The following is a 24,410-nucleotide window of genomic DNA, read 5'->3' on the forward strand; positions in this document are numbered from 1 at the left end:
TCGGATCGGGACATCTCTAGCTAATACACTCATTTAAAGCTGTCGGAAATTGTGAAATTATCTCCAATTGTTGGGATATTGTCCTCATGAGTTAATGTTGCTAATCAGTTTGAATTTATTTTCATTTATTGATTTATTGAAATCCAATATCAAATGGTCAAAAAATGTACCTTGAGTGTATTTTTAGTTTGGATGTGACTTTTTTTGTTTTCATCCAGGCAAACTGATGCGCTTTAAGTCTTTTCTGTTACAAACCAAGCAATGTTAATAACGTTATACTTTATTGTAAGTACATCCGTATTACATTTTTCTCTAATATTAAAAAGGACACCATTTTAAGCAGGGGTGTACTTATATTAATAATAATTTTATAGAAAAATGATACTATTTACAGTGGCGGCAGAGAGTTGGGGGGGGCACGTTTTCGTGTTCCGAGGGGGGCACGAAACGTTTTCGTCTTCCTAAGGGGGTTAAAAAAAAATAATTGAGAAGCACTGGACTACAAACAGAAGTCTACAGTAGATATTTACATTAAATACTTTTTATATGCAGCCAAATTACACTGTGAATGGCAATGCTTGGAAAAAATGACTCCATCCTCAAATGTTAACATATGAATATGCCTCAAACTGTGAAGATGGCTGAAAAGAAGGCCAAACTGAAAGTATTAATAGACATTTCAACTAGGGCTGTCAAACGATTAAATTTTTTAATCGAGTTAATTACAGCTTAAAAATTAATTAATCGTAATTAATCGCAATTAATCGCAATTCAAACCATCTATAAAATATGCCATATTTTTCTGTAAATTATATACAGTATATATTCTGTAAAATAAATTGTTGGAATGGAAAGATAAGACACAAGATGGATATATACATTCAACATACGGTACATAAGGACTGTAGTGGGAATTTCACTCTACTGTCATTTAAATCTGTCTATGCTGTCCTCACCCCGAAGCGTCTACTTTTTCCAAAGCTAGACAGCTAGTGAACGACGCCTTAATAATTAGACTTCTTCCTTTTTCATCTGATTTATTAATAAAATGGCCTCAAACCATTGTCCTCTTTAGACCGTCGTAAAACTACAAAATAAAAGTACACAAGCATTGCATTAGCAACAACGTTAGCTTAGCACGCTATACAGGTTCACTAAACATAAACAAAAAGCGTCTCATACAAAAAATATAACATTTCGCTTACTAACATAATATGTACATTCTTTACAACAACCATACTTACAGACAAATCTTGTCCAAGGATCATATAAGCACAACATTATCAGCCCGAGACGTCGTGCAGCCATAATGAAGAAAGGAAAGAAGAAAATAATAAACCATGTCGCAAAGCGACCACAAGAGTTCGCTGTTGGACAGCGCAAAAAGCCTTGCTGTAAAACTTACCAAAAGGCAGAATACTTTCTGAGCGGGACATGTGCGTTAATTGCGTCAAATATTTTAACATGATTAATTTAAAAAATTAATTACCGCGCGTTAACGCGATAATTTTGACAGCCCTAATTTCAACCTGTTGTTGTAAGCGTTTAACTATGATTAATATACACAAGGAAAACGATTTCCAGTAAGTTATGGAAATTGACAAACAAATGTGAATTTCTTTTTCAATGTTATCACCTTCTAACCCATTTAATTTTTTTCAAATGCTTACATTGGTCACTGGACAGAATATTCACTGAAACGAACCACAATATTTGGGAGAAACGTGAACAGGAAAGAACTGAATAGAAGCAGCGGGAAAAAGAAGGAAAGCTGAGAAAAGAGAATGTGAAGGCCGACGGCCCTGATGCTTAGCACGTGTGCCGCATGAAAAGTGATTTGTGTGTGCGCGTGTGTCTGCATTGGTGCTGCGGGGGTCGGACCTCTCTTGGCCCTACTGCTGCTGAATGCAGAGCAGGGAGCATCAGGCTGAGGCAAATGACTACAAGCCCTCCTCAGTGACTGCAGCACAGGCTCTACCTGGGGAATGGCCAAGCTTAGCAAGCCAGTGGTGACAGGCTTCTTTCCATAACAACATATTCCCAAAGAAAACAACCTGCTAGTCCACTGATCTTAAGTAATGCCTCGGGATTTTTCTAATTAAAGGTGTGACTGTTGTTTGTTCCAGACGATTTCTTTGAATCACTGGACTCTGAATAAAATCCTCTTCCAGCTCTTCATTACATTCTCAAGTTAGAGTGAACACCTGTCCGGTTTCAGGACGGACACTCCGCCTTTTCAGTGATGTGTCCAACAAACAGGCACATCCCATTAGCCGGACACTATTTGTTCCGCTTTTAAAGAAAATGGTCCGCGGTTCAGTTTTTGTGACGCAACTCAGCCCCACCAAACAAAACCTCCTATATCATTGGTTCAATAAAATCATTTCCTCGCAGGGATTTTACAACAGTGCTAGCAAACATACCAAAACTGCACACATCTTTTAACATTGAATGAACGAAAGAGCACGATTTCCTCGTCAAAAGCAGTCGAGACTCGTTCCACGGTTTCTTCATGCTTTTTCTGGTACAACGTGGATGTGAGCAGCAGGGGCGAAGCAGCCGTAGAACGTCACGCGAAGAGCGCAAAACATAAAATAATGAGACGAGCAGCAAGTGAGTGGACCTTGAAAACGTTTTTTTCAAGAACCCTCATCACTTCTGGATAACAAAATAACTGCAGCTGAACATTGTAAGGTTGTTCCTCTTTTAAAGGGTTCACTTTTTTTGAGAAGTTTAATGCTCACATTTTTTACACAAAAAATTCTTGTTCTTAATATTTGTGTTTGTTACAAATGTTCCTTGTTAATACCATTGTTCTACCAAAATATCCTATACAAACGAAACGCGGCGAATGGCGAATTTGACCCCCTAAGTACTACTGTCCTCTTTCAACTTGTTTTGTTTGAATGAATATAGGAATAACCTACTAAAAAATGCGTCAAGGAAATACTTAAATGTAATAATATAAGTGTGGTTTAAATTAGTGATGCACGATAATGCATTTTTCAACCATTACCAATAACCAATCATTTCCTCCTCCTCCCAACCGATAACCAATAATGTCAAGCTGATAATTATATTAAAAGATATACGATATACAATTTTGAACTATACACAACAGCAAATGTTACTGTGCTAAAATAAAATAGCTACTTTTTCAACACCAAATGTGAACAAGCATTAAATTCTAACACCTAAACAATGTATATTAATGAAGTAATATCAATACTTACAAAGTAAATACTTAATTGCACAAAAATGCCTTTAGGAAGGGGTTGAGGCGCTGGCATAGAATGGGACAAAAATGTGTCGACTGCGCACCAGTCAGTAAAATGACATTTCTGTATCTGTATACGAGCTCTGTTTTCTTGTATTCTTCTATTTATTGGTGCTAAAATTAGGATGTGCGTTATAAACGGGTACAATAATTTCCCCTAAATTTTACAAGTAAATTTGGGGTGCGCATTATACACGGGTGGGCCCTATATTCGGGAAATTACGGTAGACACCCAGTTAAACAAGAATAATTCCTGTATCGAATGACCGCTAATTCTGTCAATTTCAATGATTTTAAAATGAATAAATGTGTGATGAATTTGGCACATTCTTTTTTAATCACTCTGTATACGTCTCATTATTTCAGAAGTAGTCATCCAGTAGAAATTGTTATATGACGTTAGCCGCTAACGTTATTGTAAAATTGAAAACGCGTTATGATGAAAGCTGCTAATGTTTGCCAGTCACTTGAAGTGTGTGCTTGTTTCCCTGTTATGTCTGATTAAAAGCTTACAAATGGCTAACATTAGTGGCTAACGTCATACAACAATCTCAACTGGATAATAGCGTTCGCAGCTAGCGTTGTACATGAATATCTACAGGATGACAACCAGTGAAAAGCTTAGGCAGATGGTCACAAAGCGATATCTACCAAAGTGTATCAATCGTTTTAAGTCTGCTCCCGAATGGCATTCATGTTGTTTTTCTTTAGCAAAGAATTAAGAATACGCAAATTACCGGACACTTTCCAGCCACCATACAATAATGAAAAAAAAAAAAAAGGATACCTCACGAACATGCTTACACAAAACTATTTTCTGCTCCTTTTTCTGTTCAAAAGAGCATTACAAAACAGGTCTCTCAGTGACATACAATAGTATGAAAAAGTATCTGAACCTTATGGAATTTATCACATTTCTGCATAGAATCACCAGCAGATGTTATCTATCTCTGTCAAAATCACACAGATGAAAAAAACTGTCTGCTTTAGCTAAAACCACTCAAACATTTTTAGGTTTTTATTTTTAATGAGGATAGTATGCAAACAATGACAAACAAAAGTGTGTGAACCATCACATTTAATATTTTGTGGCCCCACCTTTGGGAGCAATAACTTCAACCAGACGCTTCCCGTAGCTGCAGATAAGTCTGGCACATCGATCAGGACTAATATTAGCCCATTCTTCTCTACAAAACTGCTGTAGTTTAGTCAGATTCCTGGGATGTCTGGCGTGAATCGCTGTCGTTAGGTTATGCCACAGCATCTCAATGTGGTTCAGTCTGGACTTTGACTTGGTCACTCCAGAACGTGTATTTTGTCTTTAGCTGACACTCTAGGTTTTTTTTTAATCTCTGAGTATTCTGCGCTGAACTCTTGGCGTCATCTTTGGTGGACGGCGACTCCTTGGGAGAGAAGTAACAGCACCACACTCTCTCCATTTGTAGACAGCTTCTCTGAATGTCGATTGATGAACATCCAGACTTTTAGAGATGGTTTTGCATCCTTACCCAGCTTTATACAAATCAACAATCTTTTGATCGCAGGTCTTCAGACAGCTCTTTTGACCGAGCCATGATACACATCAGACAATGCTTCTCATCAAGACATTTCTTACCAGGTGTGTGTTTTATAGTGGGCAGCTTTAAACCACTCACCAGTGATTGGGCACACAAATGACTTAAAATGTTTGGTAAAATTTGGTTTCAAATTAGGCAGAGGGCTCACATATCACCCCCCCCCCCCCCCCCTTCTGTTATTGTTTGCATGCTATCCTCATTAAAATATGAAAACCTATAAATGTTTGGGTGGTTTTAGTTAAAGCAGACACTGTTTTTACATTGGTGTGGTTTTGACAAAGATCAGATCACATTTGATGGTGATTTATGCAAAAATGTGAGAAATTCCAAAAAGTTCAGATACTTTTACATACCACTGTATGTACTTACACTTCAATTGTTTTCTACTGGTTACTAGTATTCTTGGAGCTTAGGTAGTCTACCTTGCATCACCTCCATATGCTCTATCCCCATAGAGAGAAGATACAGGCACATTGTTCTACATGTTCCAAACCCAAAAGCCAAAGTCAATTATTCATGGCCACGAGATGAAAGTAATGTTTCAAAAACTGTTTTTGTTTTCTGTTAATGTAATAATCTTCCTTTATTCATTAATGTGGGAAATTAAAGTGAAGAGTTGGCAGATGTTTGTGGCTTTAGTTACTGTGCAGAAAGACAGACATGGATACAAAAAAAAAAAACACAAGTGCACTTAAAATGTGTGTGTACTACAGTAGGATGAGAATGGTGGGATGTATGCACTGAGTCGTGAATAAAAACCATTTGCTCATGGATTCATAGGCTTCCATCATCCATTATTTAGCATGGAGAAGGGCAATGGATTGGTGGCTGAATTATTTTTCTGACAACGTTTACATGGTTGATGGGTACAGATGTGATGAGTTTCCATTTTGTTTCTTTGATAAAGACTTTGTTTTGACTGGGGCACATTATTACACTCCTTAGATTCATACATCTGCAATACAAATATATGTAACATTACAAAATCGTGCAACAGTAAATGCTGAACAATCAAATATCCAGTGGAGTTTGCTAGTTAACCAGCAACCCTTTTCTAACCCCCGCGTCAGCAACATGATACTGAAAATCTATTTATGAACAATTACGAGAGTGCTATAGATTTCACCATGCCCGAATTTGCCTCAGAGGACGAATGGCAAAAACACCACAACCGACAACAACAAAAAATCCCTCAAAAGCATTTGCCCTCCATCTAAAGGCAAAATGGCATTAACTCATGTCTATTGAGTTTGCTAAATGCCCCACATAAAGTGAATTTGCCCCGCAGGGTTGGGAAACAATCACATAGGCGAGTGTTCCATTTAAGTGATTTGAATGATCGGAGTGCCGCAGTGCTTCCTATCAGCCAGAGAAATGGGTCAATACGCTGAGACTAAGTGACATGGCTGGCAGCCTGTGTGCTCGTGGACGGCTGGCAGAGGAATTTTAGTAAGATCTCACTGTCATTAGGTCAGACAGACTTGCAAACACAGACATAGACGCCGCCTGGCTCATAATTTCAGTCTAGGCTAGTCCTCATTTTTCGAAGATTTGCACAGTTAACTGAGACAACACACATCTCTGATGTCACAACACACAGCCAGAAATATTCAGTAGGGCCACAATACCAGGCGAGAATGCAAAGTTGGCTGTTGTAAAGAAGTGAGACTTACTTTCAGCGTTAATTGACATTGTGTCTTTTTCCCATGACACAACAGAGATGTAGGCCTCCACTGAGGCGGGGATAATGCACTTGAAGACGGCCACATTGCCTCTCATGGCTTTCTGGTCCTCCACCCGAACAGTGTACGGTTCCCGTAGGACTGGCAGGAAGAGGAAAAGAGATATTTTTAATATTCTGTCGGATTCCAGAAAATTAGAGAATCTGAAATTTTACAGCAGAACACAGCTTTTCAACTTGCAAATCAACATACATGGACTTCACAGGAGTGAATAAATATACAATGTACAAATGTCAATATACTGTATAGTCACTACTTTTACTTGGTAATAATGACTAAAACAATGAAGTTCATTATACACGATAGTTTTAACTAGTGGTGAACATATACTGTATCACAGTTTTCTGAAAAGCCTGAGCTGCTGATATCGATTTTTACCAATCCTGATGTTTTTCCCTGATAAAAAAAAAACAGCACGCATGTTTAATATTCCAATCAATCTTGTTTTATTGCAAAACACTGAACATTACCTGTGAACCAACTTTAACCAATCTTAACTAACACAAGCAGCAGTTCTTTAAAAGTATTGGAAAAACATTTTTTTTCCAAACTGCTAAAATTAAAGTTCCCCCCCCCCCCCCCCCCCAAAAAAATAGCAATTTTAAAAATTTTATTTCTAAATCATATCAGCTTATTTTTGCATTTTAATACTTTTAATTCTGCAACAACCTACATTTGAGCCAAATGTGAGCATTCACTAAACAAAAAGGTATCTGACTGAATTCAGACAGATTAAAGGTAATGTGGCAAACAGACACAAGATCAGCTATATTATTAGTGATCGACTGAGCACCGATCCCCCAAAATTTATTAAATCAGGCGTGATCGATAGGCCAACCAGTCGAACGGTGCGTCATTAGGTTTAGGTTTTAAAGGTTAAAAGAGCCGTTCCAGAATTTAAGGACATCGAGGCTTCAAAATTCATATAAAATAAGGGATTGCTTTCCTGATTTTCTGCTACAGTCATCAAAAATTTGAATAAACCATCAGAGACCTAATTAACTTAGCTTACAGATCAATGGTAACATTTTTACCACACGAATTATTCAATATTTACAATCCTTAGCAAAATAAGAGTAGCAAAATTGCAAAGCCATTATAATATTCGCTTTTTCTTAAACCGAAACTACCTGTTCATTTAGCTATTACAACTGATCAAGAATACAAATTTCTGTAAATAACTAAAGAATCTAACATTTTTACGTATTGCCTTATTCTGATCACATGAGATGGTTTTGTATCCTTTCTCAGCTTTGTACAAACAAACAATCCTTGATCGAAGATCATTAGACAGCTCTTTTGACCGAACCATGATGCACATTAGACAATTCATCTTATCAAGACAATTCTTACCAGGTGTGTGTTTTATAGTGGGCAGGGCAGCTTTAAAACACTCATCAATGACTGGGCACACACCTGACTAAAATTGTTAGGTAAAAATTGGTTTCAATTGCTCTTTAAGTCTCCTTAGGCAGAGGGTTCACTTACTTATCTTTCCCCTTTCTGTCATTGTTTGCATGCTATCCTCATTAAAGTATGAAAACTTAAAAATGTTTGGGTGGTTTTAGTTAAAGCAGTTACTGTTTTTTCATCTGTGTCATTTTGACAAAGATCGGATCACATTTAATGTTGATTTTATGCAGAAATGTGAGGAATTCCAAAAGGTTCAGATACTTTTTCATCCCACTGTAAATTGACTCAGAACTGTGTGTTTTTTAATGACGATTATTTGAAATAAAATAGGACATAAAATGTCCTCCAAATCTGGAATGACCCAGATGTCAACTGTGTTTTGTGGTTTTACTTCTGGGTGAACGCTTCTAGGTTGAATTTAAAAAACAAAACAAAAAAAACCTTCAAGAGGAATTTCTGCTGATAAATGTTATTAGACCAGAGTTGACATTGAAGTGCAGGGATACTGACCAGCCTTAATGTGGACATCTTGGCTCCTGATTCTCCCTGAGGGGTTCTCCGCTGTGCAATAGTAGGTGTTGTCGTGAATGAGTTTACTGAAACTGGATGGGGGGATGTGGAAGATCTGAAGGGTGCCATTGGAGTGCACATGGCGGATCCCTGGCACATCGTAGATCTCCTCACCAGTGGCCAGGTACCAGCGCAGTGAGACTGGTGGCACACCTGCTGCGGGACAGGGCACCGACGTCCCTGTGGTGCTGGCGAACACTACCTCTTGCACAGATGCATTGACAAAATATAAGCTGGAACGTAGATCTTCACAGAAAACTGCAACAAAAAAAGACATGAAATGAAAAATTGTGAGAAAATTCCTTCAAAGGCATTACTTTAAACAGCAAATCGTGGCGTATTGGAATGGATACAACACCAAAAGATAAGAGAACATATCTTATAATAGAATATTGTTGTTATTATGCCTGTGTGTTTATTTTCCTTTATTTTTCCCATGTTGGTCCTTTGTGCTCGCTACAGTGGAGTAAGTTTGCATGAGCGTACCTATAGGGATACACTGCAGTAGGGTTGGGCCATGAGCAGGCTGGATCGTAAATAAATGAGAAAGAATGTCGGACTTCTCCTAGCTCAGACATTCACATAAAAAAACTGCATACTGTATAACTGTGAATCGAATATCCATTAAACATTAATTCAATTGATGACGGCCATCCTGTGCATAAATCATGTGCATAAATCATTCTTGTATAGCATTCACATTATTTTTGGTATTGTGTTAAAGTTTTTGTCTGGTTGACATAATTCACTCATCATAAGATAAAAAAAAAAACATCAAAGCACACAAATGCTATGAGTCAGCTTTTAGCAAGAACATGTGGTTCCGCCAAAATTTAAACAAACAAAACAAACAAAAAAAAACATACATTTTAATGGCCTGATTAATTTCCAAAGCCTCCATTCTTTTCCATAGGCACCTTTAACATTAACAATTTTTTTCTACTCACTCCTTTTGATTTTCAACCTGCAAAAAAACAAAAAAAAAAAAAAAACCAAACTCCATTGACGATCATTATTTACTCAAATCGCACCAAGATCACAAAATCATCAGGAAGAAACATGAAATCAAGAGGTAGAGACCCAGAAATGCCCCAAAATCAACTGGAAGTGACCCGCAGGAGTTGAACGACCATAAGAGCAAATCATCTCCATGCAATTTCTCCAGAAATTGCATTTTATAGTCGATGGTATCTTTGCATGTAATGCAAAAGCAACCATCCATGTTATTCCTTTTTTTGAATGGCAATTCTTTGGCACACTGCACAGCCCAAACCGTTTGGCCCACTGACACCGTTCCATTACCGAAATGACCAGAATTCTCGTGTGATGCAGGGAATCTTTCAAATGACCCCCCCCAAAAAAATGAGTTTGTGCCAAAACCTGGGTTTTTGGGGAAAAAAAATGTTTTTCAAAATGTATCTAATCCTACAATTTTTATCCAAATCACATAAATCATACCTAAAAAATTTCAGGAAGGTAAGGGGCATAAAAGTTGTTTACAGAATTTGCGAAAAACCTACCGTTCCTCCAAAATTTGCCAAAAAATTCCCTTCATTTCTAATGAAATGCCACTGCCATGTGCGTCATTCGATCAATTTTTAATGGCCAAAATTTCCCCTTCATTTTCAATGGCAGAAACACATGGGTGGTTGTGAGTTTTGACCAAAAACTTTACCATTACAGCCCAAAGACATTCAACTGGTGACCAAGTAAGTCGATACTAATGACAGCCATGTATGTACTGTACATCCAATTGACACCCATGTACATCCATCCCATTGACACCAGAGTACGTCCATGCCATTGATGGCCATGTACGTCCATGCCAATGACGGTCATGTACGTCCATGCCAATGACGGTCATGTACGTCCATGCCAATGACAACCATGTACGTCCATGCCAATGATGGCCATATATGTCGATTCTATTGATGCCTATGTACTTGGATTCCGTTGACGCATATGTACGTCGATGCCATTGAAGACCATCTTTGTCAATATATCAATAGGAAATGACCTGATATCAGCAGGAAGTGACCTTGAAATCCTCCCAAATCAAAAGGAAGTGACCTGATATTAACAGGAAGTGACGCTGAAACGTCCCCAAATCAACAGGAAGTGACCCGAAATCAGCAGGACATGACCCCAAGGGGTTTTACCTGCGAAAGCAAAGCTACCATTGCAATTTCTACAGAAATTGCATTATCTAGCCACCATACCATATTTTATTTGATGTAAGAATAATAATACCTCATTATATAAGGTTGTTCACAAGCTCAGCAATGTAATCAAGTTATGAGTTATGACTGAAATAATATATCCATATCATTTTTGTTCTGCTGTTCATTACTGCATCATCTTTGCATAAAAGTTTGCAACCAGTAACTGTAAATCTTTTGGTCGTGCTGCTTTTCTACTCTCCATTCAAGCTATTAGTTAGCCACCTCGCTTTCTTGAGAGGATTTAGTCGATAATGACTGGAATTTATGTGTATGGGTACCTCAGCAAAGCAGCAAAACTACATTTAATATACAGTGTCTACACACCTGTAAAAATGGCCGATTTTGGAATGTAAACAAATGAAATATAAATATTGTTATATTATCACGATAAGATACACCTGACGAAGCCGGACCCACCAAATTTTACTTGAAAACAGTATTTGTTTATATTTTTATTTGTTCATATGTACTGTATACGTGTAAACCGCACTGGTTTATAAAACGCAGGTGTCCACATTGTAGTTTGGGATATTTACACACAAAAAACATGGCTGTAAATATCCACAAATAAACCACCTTGGACTATAAATTGCAGCTCAAAGCAGATGGAAAAAAGTAGTTGCTTTTCATTAACAATTAAATTGCAGTAGGCTAAAGCAACATTTTCATCATTAATGTGACTTACTGGACTGTCTCAGAAAATTAGAATACACAATATTCTAATTTTCTGAGACAGTCCTGTACATTAATCCACCATTTAAAGCAGGGGTGTCCAAACTTTTTGCAAAGGGGACCAGATTTGGCGTGGTAAAAATGTCGGGGGCCGACCTTGGCTGACGTCCTTTACATAGAACAATATACAGGACTGTCTCAGAAAATTAGAATATTGTGTATTCTAATTTTCTGAGACAGTCCAGTATAATTTGCCCCAGTGAATGACAAGAAACAAACAAACAAAAAAAGGATTTCTCACTGATAGTTAATCAAACATCATTAGTGTACTTAGAGAGCACAGTGCTATAATGGTTAGCATATCTTCACCACAGTTGAGAGGAATCTGCTAGTCATGAAATTTCACCGGTTACTCTGGCTTCTTGCCACATTCCAAAACAATCCAGGTTGGTTCATTAATTCTAATTACCGATGGACGTTAATGACAATGTAAATTTCTGTTTTTCTTCAGTGGTTCCTGGTTACAAAAATAAAAACACGAAACCAAGATACTTTCATTTACATTTTTACCCAATTTATGAACTATACTGTAACTGTACCTAAACTAAAACGATGATGAATGCCTTTACTTTCTTCCACATTCAATGCCTTTGAATTGCTTTGAAACATTTTACTGACTGTAGTTTAGAAAAGTGAAAACCACCTGAATATAAAAATAAATTTATAATAATTACAATGATGAAAATTAAAATATTTTAAAATTGAAATTGTGTCACACCATATGCCTCTAAAGCAACATTTGTGAACGAGAGGCAAATAGGCCAATGAAAACCCCATTTTGTTGCAGATTTAGTCAATGTGGAAAATCAAGGAATTTACCACTTTTTTTGAGTCACTATGTTATAGGCAAGGCAAATTAATTTTTAAAGCACTATTCAAGACAAGGCAAATCAAAGTGCTTTACGTGAAATAAAAATCACAGAAACATGATACCTAAAAATCAAAACAAAACAATAAAAAAAATATATATATAATAATAATTAATGAAAAGCAACAGTCATATAACTATATAAGCAATCTGAAGTACTGGACTGTCTCAGAAAATTAGAATACACAATATTCTAATTTTCTGAGACAGTCCTGTATATTGTTCTATGTAAAGGACGTCAGCCAAGGTCGGCCCCCGACATTTTTACCACGCCAAATCTGGTCCCCTTTGCAAAAAGTTTGGACACCCCTGCTTTAAATGGTGGATTAATGTACAGGACTGTCTCAGAAAATTAGAATATTGTGTATTCTAATTTTCTGAGACAGTCCAGTATATGGGCATTTATGAACACAACTGTGGTAAATAGTAATGTTTTTAGCCCTGATTTAAAGGAGCTAATGGTTTGAGCACACTTCAGCGCTTCAGGTAACTTGTTCCACAAGAGCAACACCATTGTCAAGTTAGCTGATGACACCACAGTGGTTGGACTGATCTCACTGGGAGATGAGGCAGCCTACAGAGAGGAAGTCCCCAAACTCTCAGCCTTGTGCTCAGACAACAACCTGGCCCTGAACACACCAATACCAAAGAGGTCATCATGGACTTCAGGAGGAACAGAACTGATCCGCCGCCCCTGTACATCAACGACGAGTGTGTGGAAAGGGTCCACACCTTCAGGTTCCTGGGAGTCCAAATCTCAGATGATCTCTCATAGATAGCAAATATAACAATTATCATAGAGGAAGGCTTAGCAGCGTCTGCACTTCATGCGAGCTCTCAGGAAGACCAAGCAGGATAGGAAGCTGCTGCTGGCCTTCTACCACTCATCCATTGCGAGCCTGCTAGCATACTGTATTTCCACCTGGCACGGGAGCTGCGAAGCTGCAGACAGGGAGAGGCTTCAGAGGACAGTCAAGGCAGCACAGCGGATCATTGGCTGTCCTCTCCCCTCTCTGAATAATATCTACTCCTCCCGGTGCCTCAGCAGAGCTCTAAACATCCTCAAGGACAGCTCACATCCTGGTTTCCAGCTATTTGAACTGCTTCACTCTGGAGGATGCGAACGGTGTTTAAAAGCAAGAACAAACAGACTGAGGGAAAGTTTCTTTGCTAAAGCCATCTGCACCCTGAACTGCCATACAATATGTAACACCACCCAATGTCCAATATTCATTTACATGCAATATTCTATGTGCAATACTTACTTACGTGCAATATTAACGTGCAATATTCAATGCCTTCTCTGTCAAACTGCTGCTACTTCACTTCAATTATTTACACTGCCTGAAAATAGGAATATCTCATACACATTTTACATTTATATATTTATTTAGATTTTATACTCTCATACTTGCAAGTCACTTTTGAGATTTTAACTCATCTTATCCCGCACTGTAAAGGGAGATGCTCCAGAATTTCATTGTACAGCTGTATAATAACAATAAAGGGCTATTCTATTCTATTCTATTCTATTCTATTCTATTCTATTCTATTCTATTCTATTCTATTCTATTCTATTCTATTCTATTCTATTCTATTCTATTCTATTCTAAAGTGAATAGCATAGTAACTAAATTCAGCCTAACACTGCTTGGTTCTTGTTCTTGGAACAGAGAGTAGACTGGTTCCAGACGACCTTAGATGCTTCGTAGGAGTCAAACAAATCAAGCATGTATTTTGGTCCAAGGCCATTAAGTGTTTTGTAATTTTGTAGTCATCCACTGACTCACAAGAAGCCAGTGTAACTATTTCATAACCGTTGTACTATGGTCCAGCTTCTTTGTATTTGTAAGGACTCTGGCAACAGCATTCTGTATGATCGGTATTATACAAAATAAATGGAACAGTCCATCACTGTATCATAAGAGTACTGCTCCTCATCAAATTCCATAAGCCAACTTAGCGTGTTAAGTGATTGACAAACTTGACAATCACATTGTCCCTTTAGTTTGTAGGTAACCAGTGATTATAAAATTCTAGCTAATTAAACACATGCTAAAATATCACAAATGATTATAGCAATAGCATAAAATCAAACATTGCATGTTGTGTTTATGATCCTCTCTTCTTCTGCCATCAGGCCTTCTGCCTTCACGTCTGCCTACCCGTGCGACAGCTGCCAATCCCTTCCCCCTTGAGACCAAACATTTTAGCGCTTCATAAATTCCTAATGAGCATGCTCGAGTCACAGGCCACTTCCACCCATCGGTCGGTCAACCTGTTACGACAAACAAACACCATGGTGAACACGTGTCTCGGCACATTTGTAGCTGCATTCACTTCACACTTGCAGTACTCAGAGGGCCTATCCTCGGGTGTTGAATAGTAAATTGTGGTATTTGTTGACAGCTACAATATTGGCAAAGCTTAAGTACAAGAACGCCAAAAAAAAAAAAAAAAAAAAGAGCTATGACACCAATCATTGGGGGGTTTAGCTGTCATATCGAAAGATCACTAACTACTTTATATAGAAATACTGTACATTCAAAAACATGCAATGTTTGGTTGAAGAGTCAAACATTGGTGTCTAACTTGCATGATTTTTTACAGCAAAAACAACTTCAGTTTATAATAAAATTGTGAATCACTACCTGTTGTATGTTTTGTCCGTATTCACATTTGTTAATAATTTCAGCTAAAATTATTAACATACCAGGGCAGATATCTGTGGGCTTACATATTTTATATTCTGCTGTGGAAAATTACCTCTACTGTATTCAATGCTCTTTACTTTATGTCCTAATTAAACCTTTCTGAGTAGCACTAAAACCGTAACCACCTAAAGTCTCAGTGGGAGCACTCGCCATGTTTAGGCCTCACTGTAAGAGTTGACTCGGCCAATGTCATCGTTTGATAAAAATACTGCGCAGATAATTAAGTTCATTCTAAATAAAAAAGGATACACCAAAATGAAAAATGAAAAATGAAAAACCAAAATTAGACCAGAAATGTTTTATATATTTTCTTTATGGATTTTTTTTGTCCGAATCATTTTGTTGCTTTTTTAGTGATGTGTTGACATACCCAACATCAAACAACCCATCAATAATCAATCATTTTCATACACTGAAAATGTACAACAAAGTACTCAATAAAACAGCAGCAAAAACAATAGATGCCATATACAGTATGAGCCCATATTATACTTTATATACACACGCGCACATATCCACACACAAGTTTCACACATTTTTGCTTTTGCAGGTGTTGTAGTGGTACATTAGCCAGATTTTGACGGCAGTGTGGGTTTTCAAATTTCCAGTCAGTGATGGTTTGAATGTGAGTGTGAAACTTTATTATTTTATTATGTGAACACATAACTAGAGAGTAGTTAATATTTACTTCCTTAAATATTTAACGAAAAATTAGCAAGTAACTCTTGCAAATAATACTTGTCTTGTTTAATATTTGTAACAGCAGACCCCAAATGATAAAAGCTCAGAGTCAATAATTATATAAAATATATGAAAAATGTATGAAACTGCATAATCATTTATATGTCCAACATTGCAAGAATGTGAAAAGCAATAACTATGGCTCACAAATAAGGGTCATTTTTGGAGGTAAATACAATTAAAAGATAACCCTAAAGCACCCTTTGAGACACCAGTTCTCTGAAATCTTCAAAAACCAATGATTGCCTGTGGGTTTATATTTCAAAGAAAAAATTGTTCACAATGGCCAGATTGGGTCCCTTTTTTCAAAACCAAATATGCTCGACCAACCGTTTTGAAGCTTGATATACATACATATATATCATAGAACACAAAAAGGGTTTGGAGGATATCTCTTTGTGAGGTTAGGTATTGTACCCATCACCTTATCAAAGTATATACCAGTACATGCAATCAAGCTTATCTAACACACACATCTATATACACATTGAAAACATTGATAGTGAAGAAAAAAATCTAATATAACACTGAAAAAAAGCCTTTTCAAAAATATTGACAATAATCTAGTTCCGTTCGATTTTTTCAGGCATGCCACTCAGTTTCCTCTTGAACAGGACATAAAGCTAGGTCACACACTACGTCATACAACCCACTCTTGCGCCATTTGCACGCTGCTGTCACTTCTTTCGCTGACTCATCTGAAGAAAACAACGACAAATCCGGCTCATTCTCTTCCTTGAGTTGATGAAATAATGCATTAGCTTGCGCTAAATTTAGTTTTCAATTCATTCTGCACGTTTCAAAGTCGTTCGCTCAATCCAACCGGCCATCGCTTGCTACCTTGCCTCCCTCTCCTTAGGTGGCGCCTATCTCGGCAATTTATTAAAAATGTTCACATTTTGTCCGTCCTTCTTGACCTCTCAATGGGTCCTGGGATATGTAGTCTTTCGTGGTGCTTTCGGTTTCAAAAAAGGACAACAAATGATGGAAATATGGACATAAACACTTGGTTCATGCAGAGTTGTAATGCTTATTTATGAGGGCAATAAAACCATAAAACTCAAATGACATCATCTCCAGTTTTACTTGGTCGATTGACTCCAAGTAAAAACAGGAGTGGACCTCAATTTCCGCACTTTCAAATGAGACCAACCATCGCCAAGTGGGTGATGTAATTACAGCGTGACGAGGCTTCAAAGATGACATGCGTAATTTTGTCAACGCAGAAGTTGGTTAGTTATTTGTTAGTTTCAGGGACTCGGAGTGGCTAAGCTAGCGCGAGTCAATGGTGTTTGCTAGCATGCGAATTAAAAAAAAAAAATAAATAAACTATATTAACAGATCTAACTGTTCAAATGAAGCAGTGTCGTGGTCAAAGAGTAAACAGTACAGTGCGTCAGTGTGATTGATTTGGAGGATGGGGAGTCCCTTTATTTCACAATTAAAAAAAAAAAACAGTCGTGAAAAAAACAATATGACATCACTCAATCCTGCTTTCCTAGACAGCCTGTTCCCTACGGAGCTGCTGGATTACAAATGTTGCTGTTCATACTACAATTATTGACATGCAATGATAAGTTTCAATAACTTTATCCTGAAAACATAGCCAACACTATTGATTGCATGGGTCATCGGTGATTCTCATGCGTGCATCTGTTTTTTTTTTTATTGGCATGCTAGTAAAACCCATTGACTCTCGCTAGCTTAGCCACTCCGGAGTCCTAAAAACTAACAAACTGCGGGGAATTTGTTGAATTCAACTCCACCGACTAATTAAACCCCCGCTAACTCGAATATTAAGCCTTATGTCAAAAATTCTGAACTTCCCCTTTAACATACAGCGTTAATAATAACAAAAGAAATAAACATATAGAATAGAAAAATATATACATTTTTTAAAAAATCCCTCAACAATACAGTTAATTAACAGCCTTGAATATTTACTTACATTCCCCACTGGTATGCAGCACTTGGCAGAAAAGCACAGGCATTATTATAACTGGAATAAGAACGCTTTGTTGATAACTTATACATTTGATGGTTGATAAAACTTATTTTTGGCAGTGTACAAAACCTTATGGGCATGAGCATTGTTATAGATAAATGCATTTGTTCGTGAATATTAATTGCTCTACGAGGTGACAGGATGCCAATTTTCGTTAACGTTTTAATGGGGCTTCACAATGAATATTAGCAATAAGCTGGTGGGCACTTTCTATCCCGCCTACTGCCCACGGTTGGCTGGAATAGGCTCCAGCACCCCCGCTACCCTTGTGAGGATATTTAGAACAGAAGATCAATGAAGGGTTGAATTTACACCTCTTATGTCCAACAATATTAGAGGACTATTCTGTATCATTATGTCTCATTAGTATTCTACAAACAGGATTTAAGTGACCCATAAAGCTGAGTTAAGAGTCGATCTTCCAAGACAGCCGTCATGCAGCCTCTGGTTAGTGTGCGTTTGAGAAGCTATCTGAACAAGAAAGAACTGCTGCTGCATAACTGCTTTTGTCTCGGTCCTCTATGGGCCAACTCATAAAATATTGAGACTACCACCCATTTCTGGGTGGTTGATTTCTTCAGATGAGAAAGCTTGATGGACACACAACCCTTTAAGATGGCAATGCTTCAGATAGATACAGTATGACTGCATTTATTTTTTAGTGCAATGCCAAGAAAATAGTGTGGGAAGGGGTTGAGTGGGGAGGCGGGAAGGCTGAAAAGCACTCAGACAGTCGCACACAGGCCACTGTTAAAGGAGAAAGACATAAAGCCATGGCAGAGGTCAAAGTAAGCTTCACCTTAGGTGTCTCTCACAACGTCCTTTAAATGCTTGCATCCTTAATTTAATTCCCCATCCAAGGTCTTTGACTCTTTCACCTCCAACTTCCCTTTACGGGCAACTGAGCTCATCTCTCTTTTAGTTTCTTCATTTTCCATAAAAATACAGGACCAAAATAAAACATGGTAAATTTGAACAGGAAGTCAGACAATGTGTCCAGTGACTCGATGCTTCTGATGGTCTGAGAGTCAGTGTTGTTTTCATCAATGATGACCATAAGAAAAATATTTAGTTGACAAACAATTCTTTTCATGAAGATGAAGTGATGACGACGAGCTAAAAACATGTCTTGGAGTACTAAAATATTATGAGATAAATGCCAGTTTTTGTCTGACGAGAACGAGATGAAAATGCGCCATAGTTTCCATCATAAGTTCACAATATGTGACATTTTCTAATCATATGTGTAGTAAGCACACATCGTACCAGTGGTCGTGTCACTCATGTGACGTGCTGCACCCCAAACACATACGCTTACTTGCCAGTGTTCTCAGTCTCCAGACTTGCCTTTTGTGAAGCACATGTCAGGTGCTGCTTGGTAAGTTTTGTTTTCTTATCTTGGCTAAATATGCCATGTTACTTTAAGCTATAAAAGTTTATGCTTAGTGGACATCACACACTAAATGTGACTTGCAGCGTTAGCATAGTGTTCGCATTAGCATTAGCATTTAGTGTCATGAGTGTCGTCTTAAAGTCTTTGACATACAGTTCGTGGCGTCATGGTGAGTTTTATTAATTGGAAACGATGTATTTTTTTAATCGATTTATCGGATGATTAATTTGATTGGATAAATGTCACTTTTTTCAATTACCTTCACTATATAACAAAGTTGTTTTAGGAATGTAAGTAACAATGAAGACAAAATAGATGACAATTTCCTTCAAAAATAATATTTTATTACAGCTGTAGTCTACAACTGTACTGTTGTAGGTAGATAAAACCTGTTAAAGTTTTTAATAATGGTTCTGAGTATAAAACATAAAAATAATTTCTCACACAAAAGTCCTTTTCATTCGTATAAAAAAAATGCTGTTGATTGATTTTTTTTCGTGCTGATATAAATTGTGTCAATGATCCATTCTTTTTCTTCAAACTCAACAAAATTGAATAAAGAGGAGGCAGACTGTAACGAGTCCGTTTTCTTTATCAAACAATCCAAATCAAATTTCAAAGCACACTCTCTTGTATGACAATTTACAGTTTGAGTTTGTGTTGACAGGAGACTCTAGCTGTTCTATGAATAGGTTTATGTGCATGGTTTCTGTATAAAAAGAAATGAGACAACTTTACTATCTAACAATAACTCAAGGGCTAAAATACTTCTCCAAAACATAATACAAACAGACACTTAAGACACTAATTAGTATAATCACTAACTGGGTTAGCGCTCCGTGCTAAGTAGTAGTGTCTCACCAACAAAGAATACAAACAATACAACTGGCTTCATTTACTCACCTCTGACAGAGGCACACTGGATCAACAACACAAAAGAAAATCTAACTCTCGACACTTCGTAATATTAATTCAGCAACCCAACAGCTGCAGCAGCAGGAAACTCTGTCTCCTTTGCCCTAATCACTGGCGCACGCCCAACCTTACATTACACACAAACGAGGAACCGAACGGGACTGCTCATAGCTGTCGGCAGAAATTGATTATCAAATTGGTTGGCAACTAATTTATTAATCGATTTTAATTGATTTAATCGATTAGCTATTACATCCATACTGCTGAGATTTAGTTAAAGGGACAGATATCACCTTGCATAGATTACATTTATGTGAAAGATGGTTGCTCAAAGTATTTAAGAATGCAAATGACGCAATTCTTAAATCTCTGATTATGGAGTAATGTGTTAAAAAGGCCATCACTTCCTTTAAAGTTCTGTTTTGGGCTATTGAAGACCAGCATACGCATGTTTGGTTACATCCAAAGCAGTCCCCGCATTGTGAAACCCCTGCAATTGTATTTGAGGCTCAAGGGCGCCAGACACGCTTTGGTCAAGGAGAGTGCACACAGGCGTGTCATAAGGATGTTGGGGGATGAGCGTTAATGTCTTAGAGCCTATGAACACAGAGGCTGACGTGTCCTTGGTTGACAGGCGCATGCACAAGTCAATGCAGCCATTGAAGGTGCTGACACTTATGGTTTACCGATTTTCTGATAAAAAGAATGTTTCAAATACTCAGCAAAAAAATGACCAAGCTTGTTATTTTTGCATGTAGAATGTCCCAGGTGTAAAAGCCCAAAATTATGTTCTCATTTTCCAAAAACAAACACTGCTCAGGTAATCCTTCAATTTTACAAACCCCAGTGGCTGCTTGCAAATCACACAGGCAGTTTATTTCGATATCCGTCTGATCAATAAAGCTCCTACTGACACACGGCATAAATAGACTCTTTCATTAGCCTTCATTTTATTGGGGGCTTTTTGCTCTTTGGTGCTGCAACAGACACCAGAGCATCAAGACATTAGGGCTACTTCTCTGCAGGAAACAAGCACTGAGCCATACTGACAGCTCGTGGCAGGCAATGCAGGTAATTACAGCAGATACTGTCTAGGGAGGGCAGAATGGGGGCTGGGGTATGAAAAATAGGTGGGGTGGCGGATCGGGTGGAGGACAGGGCTGCCTCCTGACGACAGTGGGTAAGCATTCAAATCGACCCCTGTTCCTCCCCCTCCTATGGCCCCAAGACTTACAACCGCGACCCCCACCACTCCTGCCCTAAGGCCTTACTGAATATCTAGTAAAGCCAAATGTTGTGAGCTGAGATGTACAGATCACAGAACAGGGACTACTGACTCCCAAATCATCAGCTCCCAATTTGCCTTCATGAATAATTGTTGAGCGCTGCGCTTGGTGTCATTCAGATCCTATGTAAAACCAATGATAGTCTCCTCTTATGTCAACTCTCCAGAGGGCAAGACAAGAGTCGCCGTGAAGTGGGCTAGTTGATGCATATGAATGTTCATTTACGTATATGAGCACCAACAAGAGATGAGAGAGTTCCCACGTACTGGGGACTTTAATGAGTTATATCACCAAGGTGGAAGGGGACAAGTATTGCAAATCAACTCAGACGGAGGAGGTTAGGGAGAAATGAAATGACTAAAGATTGAAGAAGATAAAATGTGAGTGATTAAATAAAATCATACTGATGCCACATATACAAAGATGAGATGGAGCATGGGAAAAAAAAAATATATATATATAATTTTTCGATCTACTGTACATAATGCACCATTAAAGTGTAAGCTTTGTAAGTGACAGCGGCATAGCATATGTTCCATGTGACAAATGAATACATACAATACATACAGTACAGGCCATAAGTTTGGACACACCTTCTCATTCGTGCGTTTTCTTTATTTTCATGACTATTGACAGTGGGGCAAATAAGTATTTATTCAACCACCAATTGTGCAAGTTCTCCTACTTGAAAAGATGAGAGAGGCCTGTAATTGTCAACATGGGTAAACCTCAACCATGAGAGACAGAATGTGAAAAAAAAAACAGAAAGCCACATTGTTTGATTTGTAAAGAATTTATTTCCAAATTAGAGTGGAAAATAAGTATTTGGTCACCTACCAGCAAGCAAGATTTCTGGCAGCCAGAGAGGTCTAATTTCTTCTAACGAGGTCTAACGAGGCCCCACTCGTTACCTGTATTAATGGCACCTGTTTTAACTCATTATCGGTATAAAAGACACCTGTCCACAATCTCAGTCAGTCACACTCCAAACTCCACTATGGCCAAGACCAAAGAGCTGTCGAACGACACCAGAGACAAAATTGTAGACCTGCACCAGGCTGGGAAGACTGAATCTGCAATAGGTAAAACGCTTGGTGTAAAGAAATCTATTGTGGGAGCAATTATTAGAAAATGGAAGGCATACAAGACCACTGATAATCTCCCTTGATCTGGGGCTCCATGCAAGTCCTCAACCCGTGGCGTCAAAATGATAACAAGAACGGTGAGCAAAAATCCCAGAACCACACGGGGGGACCTAGTGAATGACCTACAGAGAGCTGGGATCACAGTAACAAAGGCTACTATCAGTAACACAATGCGCCACCAGGGAATCAACTCCTGCACTGCCAGACGTGTCCCCCTGCTGAAGAAAGTACACGTCCAGGCCTGTCTGCGGTTTGCTAGAGAGCATTTGGATGATCCAGAAGAGGACTGGGAGAATGTGTTATGGTCAGGTGTAACCAAAATAGAACTTTTTGGTAGAAACACAGGTTCTCGTGTTTGGAGGAGAAATAATACTGAATTGCATCCAAAGAACACCATACCCACTGTGAAGCATGGGGGTGGAAACATCATGCTTTGGGGCTGTTTTTCTGCAAAGGGACCAGGACGACTGATCTATGTAAAGAAAAGAATGAATGGGCCATGTATCGAGAGATTTTGAGTGAAAATCACAGTCATGGCAATAAAGGAGTGGTTTCGTAAGAAGCATTTCAAGGTCCTGGAGTGGACTAGCCAGTCTCCAGATCTCAACCCCAAAGAAAATCTGTGGAGGGAGTTAAAAGTCCGTATTGCCCAACAACAGCCCCAAAACATCACTGCTCTAAAACGGGACCTGCATGGAGGAATGGGCCAAAATACCAGCAACAGTGTGTGAAAAGCTTGTGAAGCGTTACAGAAAACGTTTGGCCTCCGTTATTGCCAACAAAGGGTACATAATAAAGTATTAAGATGAACTTTTGGTATTGACCAAATACTTATTTTCCACCATGATTTGCAAATAAATTCTTTAAAAATCAAACAATGTGATTTTCTGTTTTTTTTTTTCCACATTCTGTCTCTCATGGTTGGTTGTTTACCCATGTTGACAATTACAGGCCTCTCTAATCGTTTCAAGTAGGAGAACTTGCACAATTAGTGGTTGACTAAATACTTATTTGCCCCACTGTACTGTATATTGTAAATTCTCACTGAAGGTAATAAAATAATGAATGAACTCATGTGGAATTATGTAATTAGCAAAAAAAGGTGAAATAACTAAAACCATGTATAATATTATAGTATCTTTAAAGTAGCCACCCTTTGCTGTGATTTTTTTTTTTTTTGCACACTCCTGCCATTCTCTTGATGAGCTTCATGAGGGAGTCAACCCTCCCCCTCCGGTTTGTTGCTCAGTGTCAGTGAGTCAGCTGTGCTGAACGATGTATGGAGGAGGAGAAATTCCTGAACTTTTTCCCCATAGAAGAAAACTGAATCACTGGTAAGGGAATACTTCAGCTACAGAGAGGTTACAGACGACCGCAACTCAGAGGAGGGCCAACCGACATGTAAAACATGTTTTTGGACGGTTGCTGCCTAGTAGGCCGTACCTCCAATATGATTTCGCATTTATACAAAATTAAAGGTTTAAATACTATCATGAACGTTTCCCATCAGCTACGAGAGTTAACTCCAGCGTGTTTAGTGTGTCTAGCTGTGGTAAAATGCGTTTTTTCCCTCTTGCAACTGTCTGTGTTGTGTCATGTAAATATGATTCGAGTCATCACACACATGCTTTTTTATGGAAAATAATTAAATTATTTTTGTTCTGTAGGTAATAATGTTGAACTGTGGCTGTTATTCCAATTTGCTAATATGTTTTGAAAAATAAAAATCCTTTTTAATGGAAAAAATATACATATAATTTTTTTAACCCAGATATCTCAAAGTACTGTAATTTTCGGACTATAAGGCGCA

At 38.1% G+C, this 24,410-nt stretch overlaps 1 protein-coding gene across 4 annotated transcripts in view; it reads right to left on the reverse strand.

The window, feature by feature from the left end:
• Positions 1 to 24,410, reverse strand: part of dscama (Down syndrome cell adhesion molecule a) — a 200,470-nt gene that overhangs the window by 147,012 nt on the left and 29,048 nt on the right. For all 4 annotated transcript variants that reach the window (XM_057820053.1, XM_057820055.1, XM_057820054.1 and 1 more), the window contains exons 2-3: positions 8,520 to 8,837; positions 6,528 to 6,677 (exon numbers count right to left, since the gene is read on the reverse strand). In XM_057820053.1, coding sequence (XP_057676036.1) covers positions 6,528 to 6,677; positions 8,520 to 8,837 — 468 coding nt within the window. The remainder of the gene's footprint in view (positions 1 to 6,527; positions 6,678 to 8,519; positions 8,838 to 24,410) is intronic.

Source organism: Corythoichthys intestinalis, chromosome 18 (assembly GCF_030265065.1).
Source record: "Corythoichthys intestinalis isolate RoL2023-P3 chromosome 18, ASM3026506v1, whole genome shotgun sequence".
NCBI classification, from domain to species: domain Eukaryota; kingdom Metazoa; phylum Chordata; class Actinopteri; order Syngnathiformes; family Syngnathidae; genus Corythoichthys; species Corythoichthys intestinalis.